At 40.7% G+C, this 15,395-nt stretch overlaps 1 protein-coding gene across 1 annotated transcript in view; it reads left to right on the top strand.

The window, feature by feature from the left end:
• Positions 1 to 15,082, top strand: part of BMERB1 (bMERB domain containing 1) — a 61,875-nt gene extending 46,793 nt beyond the window's left edge. Inside the window, exons 3-6 of the mRNA XM_075436203.1 lie at positions 5,394 to 5,467; positions 8,590 to 8,704; positions 10,330 to 10,412; positions 11,802 to 15,082. Coding sequence (XP_075292318.1) covers positions 5,394 to 5,467; positions 8,590 to 8,704; positions 10,330 to 10,412; positions 11,802 to 11,914 — 385 coding nt within the window. The 3' untranslated portion in view covers positions 11,915 to 15,082. The remainder of the gene's footprint in view (positions 1 to 5,393; positions 5,468 to 8,589; positions 8,705 to 10,329; positions 10,413 to 11,801) is intronic.
• Positions 15,083 to 15,395: the final 313 nt, after the last annotated feature.

Below are 15,395 nucleotides of genomic sequence, written 5' to 3'. Positions count from 1 at the left end.
AGACTGTGGGTCAGGAATACATGAAAGCATACTGAGAATTCATCCCTAGTTCAATACTATTGCAGTTACTCCAGGAATGGATTTGGGCTCTTAATAAGAGAAAGGTTTTATCATACTCATAACTCATGGGTTTAAGATTGCTGGGCAGACATTTAAAGCTCATCTGTGGGGGAAAAACTGACATACTGTAACTGCTGTTTGCTTCACTGATGTTTTGTCTAGAACTTCAAAAACAATTTCACAGGGACTGGAAAGAATGTACTATCTATTCCAGAGAACACAGAATTCAGCAAAGGTTGTTTGTATAGTGCAAATTTTCTGCAAATGTCTTGAGCAGCTTTGCAGATAACTTTCAAGAGGCCTGGAGGGTGTCATTTCATGCCATGCAGTATCTGTAGCAAAAAAGCGAATGCATTCTGCACAGGACAACAACCTGACTGCGCTGCTCTCCTTCAAGAAGAACACCAGGTGCACAGGGAATGGAACAGTGCTCTTAAATAAGCTGGACCATAGTCTGCGTACCTTCTCCTGTTGCCCATCTTGCACTCTGAAATTTGACTGATAACGCAGGACAGAAAGTGCTGCAGAACTAAGTTCAGTGTGTTTCTCCAGCTTCTCTGTAGAAGGTTAGGGAACCCAAAAGAGTTTTGTTTTCTCTACTCTGCAGATTCCTGGTCTCTTTAAGATTCCCAAAAGCTCTTTTTACTTCCTAAAGAGGTCTGACAGTAATACAAATACACTCTCAGTCAAACCGTGCTGACTATCCAGCTTTCAAATGAGAAATCCAGTGGGATTTGATTTTTTTTTTTTCAGAAGCAGCATTAACTTCTCACAGACCTGCTGTAACTGCTTACGTCCAAGAAGCAGAGCATAAGGGAGAGAAGAGGGGAAGGTTCATAGTACCGGTACAGAATGAAAGGCCTTCCAAGAGCTTGCTTTCCCAGGAGTTCCTCCTCTTCCCTCTTCTTTGAGGGCAACAAGGTGACTCTTGCCCAGGACAGCAATTGTAGCCCTATATTCAGTATTATTTACTAGCAGATACGTATGTGCTTTATAGTTACAAGCAACTAACTATACCTCCTGCTTTCATTAAGTCAGATGGATGAAACCGTCACATGCTTTTTATGAATATGTCCCACAGCCTTCCTTTAGTCATTTAACCTTTTTTTTTTTCCACCCTAATCTGCACCGTGGAGTAGATGAAACACAAAGGCTGTTTGACACAGATGAGAGGAAGGATGTTTCATGTGCTTAAGGGAACTCGTACAGATGGTGGGTTTAGTCTTTGTCCATCATCAAAACACACTAGCCCACAGAGCAGGAACACCAGAGAGGTCATCTGGCTTATGACTTTCGGAATTCAGATTGTCACAGAGCTGTTACAGCCCTCAAGTGCTTGGCCGTGTATTTACTTCTCTCCTGTGAGCTACAAGGCAGGAACAAAGTTTAGGTGTCAGGAAAAAGAGATGCTAAGAATATATATGGAGAGTACTAACTATATGCTCTGCCGTCAGATTAAAAAAGAGCCAAAATAGTGGGAGGAATTGCAACTACAGTTGCAATACGAGGCCAGTACCTTCACCACAAATTGAGCATATGGGCTGTAGGGACTACGGAACATCAATGGTCTTGCTTACATGGAACAAACTCCCAATGATATTTTAAATTCCTGAAAATCTTGAGAGAAAAGCAGTGACATTAGCTTTTGGGAGTTCCTTGAGGAGGGCAGGGAGCCAAAGTGATGCAGTGAAGTATTTTAATTGGTATCTTTCAGATCTTCCCAGAATGAAGCCCAAGCTACCTGATACAGAAAAAAGAATATCCTCTTTCTATGTCATGGAGATCTCTTTTGTAGAAACTCACTGTTCTCTTCACTAGTTGAGGGTCTGGCCCCTAGATATCATTTGAATACAGCAGTTCAATATTGAATGTTTCTTGCCAAGAAACTGTGATCTTTGTTAACCATGGTCATTTTCCTCAAATATATTAAGACTCATTGTATTAATGTGACACCCAAACTGCATGACCATTGAATGGATAAAGAGCTGTGATGCTTGCTGACATCCCAGCACATTTTGAATATTGATTCTCCTGAGGGGATAGCATTTGAAGATTGGTACTGCAATTACTTTTATCAATTAACAGTTAGTATGATGGATTCAGGAGTAAAACAGGCTTTGCTTATGATCAGTATGACTAATATGGGGAGCCCAAGTAAGAATAATCATCAGCATAAATGTCTCTGTCTCAAAGTGTCTTAAACACGTACAGCAGTGAACTGTGGACTAGCCCCGAGGCTAGCATGCTGATCTTCCCACTAAATGTAAGTCTTAAAAGACAGATGTATGGTGGGAGAGCAAATCCCCAGCAGAGGTGACAGTGGTACCTAAACAAGGAAAAGAAGTCAGCAATAAAGACTATTATCAGAGGTATTTCACTGTCATATTTTGGGAAGAAAAAAGTAAAAAGTCAGCAAGAAGAGCTGTCATAGCGCAGTCAAAGTAGTGGAACCGGCAAGATGGAAAGGATCAACATGATGAGATGCATCCCAGAGTCCTGAGGGAACTGGCTGATGTAGTTGCCAAGCCACTCTCCATGATATTTGAAAAGTCATGGCAGTCAGGGGAAGTCCCCAGTGACTGGAAAAAGGGAAACATTGTGCCCCTTTTCAAAAAGGGTAGAAAGGAAGACCCTGGGAACTACTGACCTGTCAGCCTCACCTCTGTGCCTGGGAAGATCATGGAACAGATCCTCCTAGAAGATATGCTAAGGCACATGGAGGCCAGGGAGGTGATTCGAGACAGCCAGCACGGCTTCACCAAGGGCAAGTCCTGCCTCACCAACCTAGTGGCTTTCTATGATGGTGTAACAACAAGGGTGGACAAGGGAAAACCAATGGACGTCATCTATCTGGATTTTTGTAAAGCCTTTGACACGGTCCCCCACAACATCCTTCTCTCTAAATTGGAGAGCCATGGATTTGATGGGTGGACCGTTCGGTGGATAAAGAATTGGTTGGATGGTCGCAGCCAGAGGGTAGTGGTCAACGGCTCAATGTCTGGATGGAGACCAGTGACGAGTGGAGTCCCTCAGGGGTCCGTACTGGGACTGGTACTGTTCAATATATTTATCAATGACATGGACAGCGACATCGAGTGTACCCTCAGCAAGTTTGCAGATGACACCAAGCTGAGTGGTACGGTTGAGACACCAGAAGGACGGGATGCCATCCAGAGGGACCTGGACAAGCTGGAGAGGTGGGCCTGTGTGAACCTCATGAGGTTCAACAAGGCCAAGTGCAAGGTCCTACACCTGGGTCGGGGTAATCCCCGCTATCAATACAGGCTGGGGGATGAAAGGATCGAGAGCAGCCCTGCTGAGAGGGACTTGGGGGTACTGATAGACGAAAGGCTGGACATGAGCCGGCAATGTGCGCTGGCAGCCCAGAGGGCCAACCGTGTCCTGGGCTGCATCAGGAGAAAAGTGGCCAGCAGGTCGAGAGAGGTGATTCTTGCCCCTCTACTCTGCTCTGGTGAGACCTCACCTGGAGTACTGCATTCAGCTCTGGAGCCCTCAGCACAAGAAGGACATGGAACTGTTGGAGCGGGTCCAAAGGAGGGCTACAAAAATGATCCGAGGGCTGGAGCACCTCTCCCTGTGAGGACAGGCTGAGAGAGTTGGGCTTGTTCAGCCTGGAGAGGAGAAGGCTGCAGGGAAACCTGATTGCAGCCTTTCAGTACTTAAAGGAGCCTATAGGAAAGATGGGGACAATCGTTTTAGTAGAGACAGCAGTGACAGGATGAGGGGTAATGGTTTTAAACTAAAACAGGGTAGGTTTAGGCTGGATATAAGGAAGAAATTCTTTACAATGAGGGTGGTGAAACACTGGAACTGGTTGCCCAGAGAGGTAGTGGAGGCCCCATCCCTGGAAACACTCAAGACCAGGTTGGACAGGGCTCTGAGCAACCTGATCTAGTTAGCGATGTCCCTGCTCACTGCGGGGGGGTTGGACTAGATGACCTCTAGGGGTCCCTTCCGACCCAAAACTTTCTATGATTCTATGTTTTAATAACATGAGAAAAGCAGCTGAAGGAGAGCTCCCTGCAAAGACCTGCATTCCATGCAGAGGCAGCAGGGAGAATAAAAGCCCTTGGGTTGTGATTAAAATCTTATTTGTGCCAGAAACACCTACTTTTTTCCACTCTTCACTTAATTCAATAATTTGACTGTATTAGCCTTTGTAAGCTTGCTCTCGCATACACACACACTCTAATCTTTTGGGTTTCCTCCCTTGAAATACCACTGTGACAACCCATGTTCTGACAGCACTTCAGCTACCTTCAGGTGCTTAGGCAACAGGCAATGCACCTTTCAAGAGCAGGATTATGAAACAAGGACTCGGAGATCTGCGGGCAAGAATAGTGGTGGTGATACCAGAGTTGAAGAATGTACAATTAACCACAAAGGATGGTTTTTGTATTCTTCAGGGCACGGTTTCAAAATGGAAGTCTCTGATGCAGCCCTCAGAACCAACACCTGAGCCTTGGCTGCCAATATGTCTGAGGCACTAAAGTAAAACATTTGCCAGGAAGCGAATGCTGAAGTTTGCTAGCTTCTGGGGAGTAGTTCAGTGTGGTAGCTCTCAGGATAGTATCAGTCTCATTAAGAACTGAAGGTGCAGTTTCTGCTAATGTTAAGATTTTTTTTTAAATCCGTCTTCTGCATCTTAACATTAATGGACTTTCTGCACACATCAAGGATTTGAAGCACTCATGTCAACCATGGAAAACACCCAAGGCACAAGACTTCAAAATAGTTAGATGCCAAATTATGACAGTTTCCAGATGTTTGGTATCAGGGTTAAGTTAGTAGTAAGGTCACAAAGAAAGCTGGTAGTGGAATATAAACCTTGTCTTGGTTGTGCCAAATAACGTATTGGCTTCTGCTGCCTCTTCCCAAACTCCATGTTATTCTCGCCCTTGCTCCTTTCCTGAGTGAAAACCGTTGCTGCAGTATGTGCAATATGGTGCACCTGTCTTTTTCACTACTATTAAATACACAGATGTCCATTCTGGAATGTTTGGTGACATTCTAGAAAACAAAAGGCATCTGAAATAATCTTTCAGTGACAGATATGACCTACACACAAATTAGACCCCAGTAAGACAAGTAATCAAGGGCTCAACAGGCATTTAGTATTAAATACTTTTTGCTATCTGTTAAAATTGGTGAATGAACAGTATCAGTACCCCAAGGTTAAACTTCTGCCTTTCAAGCTGATGCACATGTCCCAGGCACGGGACAGTATTGTATATTCAGATGAGATCTGGCTGATCCCATCAACACAGGATGGAGTTTCCATGTCTCTGACCATGCTTTTTGTGTTTCTGCAGGATGGATGACATCCAGCTGTGCAAAGACATTATGAACCTTAAGAAAGAGCTGCAGAGTTTGGTAGCAATCCCAGGTAATGCCTATCTCCAACCAAGTATTGGGATAATGCTTGGGTGACACACGGGTGAGGATGGTGTCAAGAACACACCACTGCCCCTAACAATCAAAAATTTTCCCTTGAGGTTGAGTTTCATATCTCTTTCTAGTCATTTTTTTCTTCCAGTTTTCCTTCCCATCTTTAATCTCCTGGTCTCTAAATTTCTTTTCATGCTGTGTTCACTGCTCCCTTGGCAGCAAACCTGCAAGTATCACCAAAATAAGGTGCACGTTCCTCAGTTCTTGCACTCCCTTGGCAATCTGAAGGGAACCAAGTGGCACGGAGATTGTCAGGCAGAAAAGACAGAGTGCTGAGATACCCAAGATAAAAGGGAGAAAGGAGAGCGATTTATAACCATCACTGTGAATGTGATTGGTTTTTTCCTAGGTATACCAATTCATTGTCACACCTGTAGTTAAGGCTACCTTCTAGAATAAAATAAAACAGGTTTCTACAAAAAGCGGGCAGCAAAAGTCTGCTTTGTCTTGCCTTAATTCTCTGCAAATTCACTGCTCTAAGGAGGGACAGAATTGTGGGCAGTTTTGCAGTCCAGCAGAAATCAATGAGGAATTTTGCTTCACTACAGCCCTGCTCTGTTCAAGAAAGAACTACAGACAGACCCTGCAAAACACTCAGCAACTGCAGTGGGCTGTTTACACTAGATGTTACTGCATAGCCTCTAGAACACTTCAGAAATAATTTGCTGCTGCCTAACTATGAAGGACAAGTTTTTACTCTCCTTTGGTTATCCTCCTTTTCTCCTCCACATTTTATTGTGCAACTTTAAAGGACAACTTTCTCCCCAGCAGGGAGAGATAAGGTCTCTCATGAAATAGGAAGCAGGGGTCTGCTCTGAGGCCATACATTCTTAATTGTATAAGAACTGCTACACTCTTCTTTGCACCCAGCAAAAGTGGATTCTTAATATTTCTTACTTTTTCTTTCTTTATACTTCTTCATTACTTATAGGTCACATTGTTAATTTCTAATAGCACTGTTGGTATGTTATTGGTTTAAGTGGTATTGGAAAGGACTATGAATCTTAGAAGGTATCTGTGAATGATTCCCCTTGCCCCACCTCTTCTAGTCTGCAGCTTTCCTACCCAAACATTTAACTTACAGTTATGGTTAATAGGTTTTCATTTTTTTGTAAGCTGTTATTTAAAAACCTTTTAGAAACTATTTTCCAGTCACGAAGTCTTAAGCAGAGACCCAAAGACAGCAGTTCCTCCTTAGCACTTTGCAAATCTTGGCAAACTTAAGAATTCAGTATACGCAGTTCCAGCAGCACCACGTTTTGGCAGACTCACAACAAGAATAATTTTGTCTTAACGAAGATGAAAAAGTTCCTGGCATTCACACAGAACTAAGTGCTGACACTGTGTGCCTAACCTAGAAAAGCATTTATACATAGCATCTTTATAATAATTTTCCTGTTAGTCTACGGATTTGTATAGAGAGACCTGCTCTTTGCTTTCAGTAGACATGGTTTAGCCAATTATTTCAGTACACGTGAGTTTAGCCTTTTAGTACACACAGTATGCAGTACTGTGCCACAATTTAGGATGCATATACTCAGCAGGCAGTTTTCTGAAGGATACCATGGGAGAACACATCTCAATCTAGGAGGACGACAGAATGAAAGGAAGTAGAAAGTAGCTTCTACCTTCAGTAGTGAGACGAGGAGATCCCTTGTTCCATAGACAAAAGAGGCAAAGCAAGAAAAAGCAGTAATTTCTAAGCATTCTCGCATATTCTCTGCTGCAAATTCAGCATTAATCACAGGAATTCTCCACAAGTAACAATGTAGAGATCTTGAAATCTTCAGCAGTCAATCACCTTTATCATTTCTAAAAGATAAAACACAGAAAATACATCCCAGACAATACAGCCTTATGTTGTATTACAAGTTATTTCCTCTGCTACTGGCAAACTGTAATTTAAGATTCTCCAAGGAGTATGTCTTTGAGACTTAAAGAATTTCATTGTCTTGAAAATATATTCAAGGTGCTTGTATCTCACTAAGAAATGGATTTATTGCAGAAATTCCCAGCAGTAAGCATCCTGAAGCCCATGATCCAAGATTAAGCTGTATTAAACAATTATTTTAAAATGTCTGATTTATTTAGCTGTTTAAAATATGTTGTAAGTTCAATCAGCAGACATAACATAGCTCAGATGCATGGGACTGCAGGCAGCTTACTCTTCTTCCCACAATTCTTATCGTACTTAATTTTATGGTTCTCTAAACTCAGTTCTGCTCAAAACCAAAATTCTTGATTTAATGCAAAGTATCTTCTCAACTATTCAAAACTTTGTTTCTTGAGGAAATATGCGGACTGGGATTTGCCTCCAGCTTTCTCATCTCTGCTCCACTTGCTAGGTTTGAACATTCCTGTCTTAACTACATTTGGTTTATACCCTTAAACTACAGCTCTGTCATCCCTAACATTCATGAGTTTTAGTTTGACAGGCACATCTTCCATGTCACAAAAATTGTTTATAGACAACATAGTCATTACAGACTGGCAAATTAACAATGACATATATTAATTACTCAGACTTTTGAAGCACAGGGTAAACACACACTTTCATTTATTTTTCCACATTTTACAATTGACATTATTTGTGCAGATTTGTAGCTCACCTTCCTTAGCAAAGTAGGAAGAAAGTGGTGTGGTCAACTGCCAAAGCTGTCATGAAATACAGAGAAATGTTTCCTTTTGGTGTGGTCTCATTTCCCCTGAGGTCAAATGGAGTTTGTACCATGAATTTCAATGAAGCATCCTGGACAGTTTTCTTACCAGAGCTCTTTAAAAAATTCAAAGCAGTGTCTTGCAGAGTAATTAAATATTAAAAGTAGGCTTGACAAGCCCCACAGTCTCCAGACCATTAAGCTGATAAGACGGAAGAGCAGCAAGCGGAAGAGAGAAAGGAGGCAGTGACTAGAACTTGCTGGGGTTTTGGTCACTCAGGTCTGAAGAACCACTGACTTCTGTCAGCAATTCATTCTTAGACATCTGCAATGTCCACCCTGCACCCCCCGCCCTGCTCCTGAGAATCCAAAGTAATAGTCTCTCTTCTCTATTTTTGACCAGAAAAAGAAAAAATGAAGATGGAGAAACAAAGAGAGGATGAACTGATTCAGAAGATTCATAGACTGGTACAAAAAAGAGATTTTCTTGTAGATGATGCAGAGGTGGAGAGATTACGGTAAGAACTACAGGCAACTGAACTTATTTGTGAAATCTCACAAGTCTAATTCTACACTGGAGTGTACAAAGTGGACAAAATTTACATCGACATTAATGGGAGAGAATTGGTCCTTTAAAACAACCTACCAAGTTAACAGCCTCCTCCTGGTTCCACAGGAAAAACACTAAAACTAGATTTTTGCACTTCTGTGGCTCTATACTATTAATGATTCAGTCATCTCATGACTACAGCAGGGTTTGTTCTCTTACTTTCCTACCAGAAAGTGTCTGGACACTAACCATTAAAAAGAGAAGGATTTTTTGCTGCTACTAGAGGATCCTCTTGGCATTAGTAGATAGGAAATGGAATTCTACAATGTGCATATTTGTAGACATCCAAAATCTGCCTTTTTCTTTTTTAGCAAATTACCAACATGGTTGGGTTTTATTATTACTATTTTCACCCTACCATAGCAAAAAAAGAAAAAGAGAATGCAATCATTAACACAGGTCTACCTAACCTAAAGCACAAGTGAGTTCAGAATGATTTAATCTCAGTATTTTAACCCAGAGCTACCGAGAAACCTGTGGTCTTCCTCAAAAGTTTATTTCCAGCTGTTGCAATGAGATCCCATGCTCTACAAATAGTGAGAGTTTTGCTATTCCTTCCCCCGTCTCTTAACAGTAAAGATTCAAGGCTTTCCAATCCATTTATCCAAAAAGACAATATCTCTTCCAACACATTTAAATTCTAAGCAAGCAAAGGACAGGAGAGAAGTAAGCTTGCCAGAGTCCTGCAGCTGATCAAAGAATGCTGGCTAAAATCAGCAGCTGAGAAGCCTGAGCTAGTAACATAATCTAGAGCTCTCAACTGCTAATTCGATGTGCAAAACTGCAAAAACCTCAGCAGCAGCCAGACAATACAGAAGCCTAATTATAGGCTACGGAAAGTGTACTGCTATGCACTATGCAGATGTGAATACATTAGTGTCAATTCACAATGGCAGTAACACATGAGACTTTTCTTTAAAACTCTTGATAAAAAAATCTGCATTTCCTCTAAACCAAGACATTCAATCAGTGCAGCCATTGATAATGTTTAATTAACAATATAATAAAGAAACAAACATGGAAATATCATTAATAGATACAGTTGAGGTTAGCAACAAAAACTGTATTTTGGGCCTAATGCCGTCATCTTCAGGCAAAGAGAAATATACTTGGTTTTGGTAAAGTAACAGCAGAAGACCACGAGATCCAGTCTTTTGTCTAAGCAGGCCTTTAAAAATCAGCAGTACAATCACAGCGATATGTATCCTCTGCTTCACTTTGTAGAGGAAGCATCATGAAGCACTTGTGAGGCCAACTTGAAATAGGGAATATAATTAATCCAACACTATTAGACACAAGTAAAGAACCTTGGGGAAAATTCTGTCTCTGAATTCTACAAGACATTTGTTACTGTTTTCATTTAGGCAAATATTTGGCTTTTTAATAAGCAGCAACATTAAGTGATTTTAAAAGGAACAAAGTAGTGCATTGTTTACTGGCGATTTGATCATAGCTACTCTAGCTTTTACTGTCCCACTTACAGAAATAACAATGTTTTCTCTGTAACAGATTTATTTTCCTTTTTTCCACCAGAGAGAAAGAAGAAGACAAAGAGATGGCTGAATTCCTTCGCACCAAGTTAAAACCCTTAGACAAAGCAACACAATCTCCTACCAGTGAGTTCCTAAACATTGAGAAAAACAACAACAATAGAAAAAACTCCAAAGACAACTGGATAAGAGAGCATTTTCAAAGGCCATACTGGGCCAGCCTCTGCCAAAAGCTAGGTTAATCTAGCTAGATCACCCTCAAACAAGATAGAGTGTCAGCAGTTGATGAACACTGAGAATTCAGATGCCCAATTACCCCTTAAAACTGAATCCAGGTCATCTATGGCCACTTTAAAATTGCTTTGTGTTTTAAATATGCAATATTTGAATACACTTTGCCACAACCTGCTTTTGTAAGCAACTAGATTTATTTTTGCCAATTATTTTCCCATCTGGTTCTGCAAAAATAACTGGAAAAAACCCTCTTACGATATACGTTAGGATATCTGAAGCAAAGTTTGCCTGTTTTACTGCAGGCGAGATGGAAACTAGAGAGAAGACTGCAAACTTCCACAGCTGCCCCAAATATCTTATATGTTACCAGCATAAATAGGCTTTTTGATTACCTCAACCCAAATTACTTATGGACAGAACTGCAAGCACACTAATTTCTCAGAAACTAAGCAGATTACATCATCCCTTGGAAGCTTTTAGCTGCAACTTTCAAATAAAACAGTCATGGCATAATCTCTAAAAGTTAACAGATTGATTTTGACCCATCTCAAACTGAGCTCTTGGGGAGAGTCAAGTGAGAGTGGTGCCACCCTTAGAAGGTGAATTTGGTCCGCCAGCTGAAGAAGTTTGTATCCAAACACACTGCCATTTTGCACAGAACAAGATCTTGCTAAAGAGTTTCCACAGGGCTGGGGAATGACTGTGAAGTTCAAGTACAAGGTTGATAGAGACATTTTAGGATGCATTACTAATTACTTATACCCTTTTAGTCACAGGGAGCATGACTTCTCTCCCTTGTTAGTTTACTTCATGTCACTGCTTTTAAATGTAGCATTAGAGATAAAAAGATTCTTTTCACCTTGAAAAATTAAAACCTACCTTTGTCTTGTTCTCCTAATTATGACATTCAAGTTGATGAGAGAATAAATTCTATCAATATTTTTGTTCGTCAGCTCCTTAGTTGTTGGGGTTTAAACACTATAAGAAGGCTTTCTGTGGAAGGACCTGTTGTCTGACCCTGTGGCTGTGAACAGGGACAGATGTCTGGATTTGTTAGTCCCTGTTAACTCCTTCTCCTGAAGAGATAAGATTTCCTGAGCAGGCTGAATCCGCATACCAGCTTGGTTACTACCAAAGTGTTAGACGTATTTTTCAAACAAGAGTTAAAAAATTAAGGCCAGGGGGGAGGGCAGGAAAGGCTTGCATTCTTTAAGCCAGAAGTAGGAAGAAACAGTTTGACCAGCTCTTGGTTTTAACGGTGTCCTGTTTTGAACATTGCAGGCAGCCCAGCAGAAAAGAAGGCAGAACCTCCTCCAAGCAAGCCCACCATTGCCAAAGCAGGATTGGCTATTATTAAAGATTGTTGTGGGGCCACACAATGCAACATCATGTAGCTCTGGGCTCTCTACCACGTTTGTCTTTTTGAAGTTTTCATTGAATGAAACTGTAGGGTGAGGGGAACTAACAGCATCCTGCTAATGGAATCAAGAGCAACTGGTACAACAGTAATACATGGAATGTACAACGGCAGGTTCTTCACTGTTGCATGGATCACTCAACACGCATGCCTAAAAACAAAAGAAATCTATATAGTGGCTGTCCAGTGACCAGAAAAGATCTGTAGCAGAGCCAGCAAAAACACCCCAGGCATAAAAGTGAATGAAAAGAAAGGCATAAACCTTCATCCAAGAAAGGCATAAACCAGCAATTTTAATAGGCCATCACTTTGTGAGTATTTGTTGTACATTTATCCCCCTTGACAAACAGCACTTAAAAATTGCTAAAATACCCCTTCTTGGCTACTTTTCAAAACAAAAGCCACAAGTAGCAATGCTGTATATAGCACAACTGATAGATGAAGCAACTTCAGGATAACTAATGTTGCATACGAAATACTTAAACTAGTGTGATGTTCAACTACTTTGCTGTGGAGTTTCACTTCCAATTCTTCCAAAAGAATAAGGATCAGTGGCAAGGATGCTGCAAGTAGAAACAGATTTTTATATCCCATACGATTTCTCAGTTACTCAAGTCAAATGAGTATTGCTCGCACCTGGGAAAATAAATCTCTGGTAAAGCTTTAGCAAGCACAACTACAGTAATCTGCAAATCGTTCAAAGCTGTGCCATTTCTTTTAGATCTCCACCTCCTATGGAGTCAGAGAAATATTCACCCAGTGAATTTTGTCCACTATTAGAAGCTACATCCAGTATGAGATTACATGTCACTGGTAGGTTTCTGGGAGGAGAGTAGAAGACAAACAAAATTTAACTAATATTTAAACAATACTTAAAACAGCTATTAAATGCATATCTCTTGACCATAAGAAATGTAAGCTATCAAGCACAGGAAGACACTAGCCACCCAAGACAGACTTGACCACAAGACAAAGACACAAATCCAGAAGCAGATATTTGTGGTAGGAAAATCATTCTACACAAAAAGGGTTTAAAAGTAAGGGAAATACAGAAAGACTTATCTGTGTTTTACCATTAAATGTGTTTCTGGTCTCTATGCAGATTAAGTCTTGTGGAATCTAATACCTTTATATTAGCTGTCAGTAGCTGGATTGTCTGTGTGATGGTATTCCATATAAACGTACTGTGATAGGTGTAAATAGTAAAATAAATGTACATGGATCTAATGTGAAAATCTCAGGCTTAGAAATAACAGACAGAAAAAAGTTCCTAAAATAAAATTTTTCAAGAAGAACTTCCATTTTGTGAAGCCAGCTAAGTGAAGGGGTGTACTTGTATACAAAGGATCCAGGAAAGAAGAAAAAATTGACAGTGGTTACCCAAAAAGGATAAACAATTTTTTTTAGATAAAGTATCTTATTAAGGTTCAAGGAGATAGACACCACCTGAGGTAACTCAAACTATTCTTCTGCAAATAAAACCTAATCCCTAGCATTGGACCCATTCGATGAAGAACATTTGCCTTTCCAGAATCATTTGTTTCAGTACTGCAGACTCACTTGAGACAAAGAATCTACATCACTAAGTTCTTTAAGGTTTAAGGATCAAAGAGAAAAAAGACACAAACGGTCTCTAGTAAGACATTAAGAGCTTTAATTACTTTGACCAAAGATGCAGGAAAGAGGAGAAAATGTATCTGAAGGCTGAATAGTTCTATATAGTTATTCCATCCTTGTTGATACACACAACATCACATTAAGCTCTGTAGCTGTTAATACCGATCATATCCGGTAGGGGCTATTTTAAGACAAGATGCAGATACTCAGTGCCATTAACAAAGGCAAATGGAAGTTAGGAAAAAAACTGTAGTGAAGCACCAAACTTAAAGCCTTCAGAGGATCAGCTGTTACAACCAAGTGTTGTGAATGCTGGTAAGTCACAGGTCCTGAAGAAAGACTTCACAAGGGGTGACCTATGCACATTAATGTTGAAATCGGGCTGTGCTGATGACTGGGGTGATCCCTGCATACTGCACACAATCTACAGTCCCTTGGGACGAAAAGTGAAATTGGTAGAATGCAGGTTTGTATGAAAAAATTTCAGTAACAGGAAAGAGCTAGATATTTCTGTGATGCAACACTCCAGATGAGGCTACAGAGGCCCCTCCTTTAATTCAAATGAAGAAGATAAAACACAGCAAGTGTGAATATGTCATATTCATATACAGTTAGCACTGGTAGCCAGTGCCCCAAAGGGACTTGAACAACAGGAGTATTAATGAGAGTGAACTTTAGAAGTTCTAGCTCGGCTGAGCTGAAAGGTTTTCGCTGTATGAATTTTTTTTTTTTTTTTTAATTAGCAAATGCTTCAGTTCTGTGTTTGTTTGGGTGGGTTTGAACAGCTTGCCTGCAGTGCACTAGTGGTTCCTTTGGAAGGGGGTCAGTGGTGCTGCTTAGCAGTGGAGTCCTGGACTGTTCAGAATGTGAGGTCATGTTCTCAGCTGTGCTCAACACTGGCTTACAGTGCTGTCCATCCAGAACACAGCAGAGCCCCAGTGGCTTACTTCTGGTTGTAATTAAACAGATCAAACGTAGGAAGGAATTAAGTGTGTGGTGCTTGTTTTCAAAAGTCAGGACTAAACTGCTGAGTATTCCCAAGTACAATGAGGGGCTTTGTAACTTCTCTGATCCTATGAACATAGCACATGAAGCAATCCCCATATGTAAAATTGTCAAAAAATATCAGACAAGTATCTTTAGGTGGCCACAATTAACTGGCATAATTTCAAAGCTGATTTTCAGATATCTGTTACTGTCTGCAAAGAGGGACATTGGTTGACTGAAGCACCCAAAATCTCTTCCGGAAATCCTGGCTGTTCATCACTTCAGAAAGAAGGCAACGTATCAGAGAAAGAAGAAAATTTAAGGTGGATTTGAGACACTACTTCCTCTATGAACTGGTAAACATGGCTATATTCAGGAAAGGATCTTGGTCCACTGAGGAAAACAAAAATGCTAAAGTGCTATTTGTATTAATCACCAATTCTGTCAGCAAATGGTTCTCTTGTACCTTCCCTATTGCCTACTGAATCTCTTCAGTGAAGGTAAACATTGCCAAATAAACTAAGCTGCTGTGTTACACTAAGCATATGCTTCTTCCTGTTACTTAAAAGAAAGACGTGGTTGTGGAGTACAGTGGGATGCACTTATTGTGCTGCTATGCTTTTCAAAAAGAATAGGATTATTATTTGCAACAAAGGAATAATTTCCTAAGTTAGTGGTACTACTGAAATAAAGGATTTTATCTCACTGAAAACGAACAGTCTCTTCAGTGACACTCCACAAACAAAAACCACCAAAAAAGCCAACCTCATTATGCTCCTAGATGACTTTGAAAGCTCCCTACAGCCCAGAGTGCTGCACAGATTAGAAGACAGTTCCCAGCCCTACACCGAGAA

Source organism: Opisthocomus hoazin, chromosome 15 (genome assembly GCF_030867145.1).
Source record: "Opisthocomus hoazin isolate bOpiHoa1 chromosome 15, bOpiHoa1.hap1, whole genome shotgun sequence".
Lineage (NCBI taxonomy): Eukaryota > Metazoa > Chordata > Aves > Opisthocomiformes > Opisthocomidae > Opisthocomus > Opisthocomus hoazin.
This window is presented reverse-complemented; position numbering and strand designations above follow the sequence as displayed.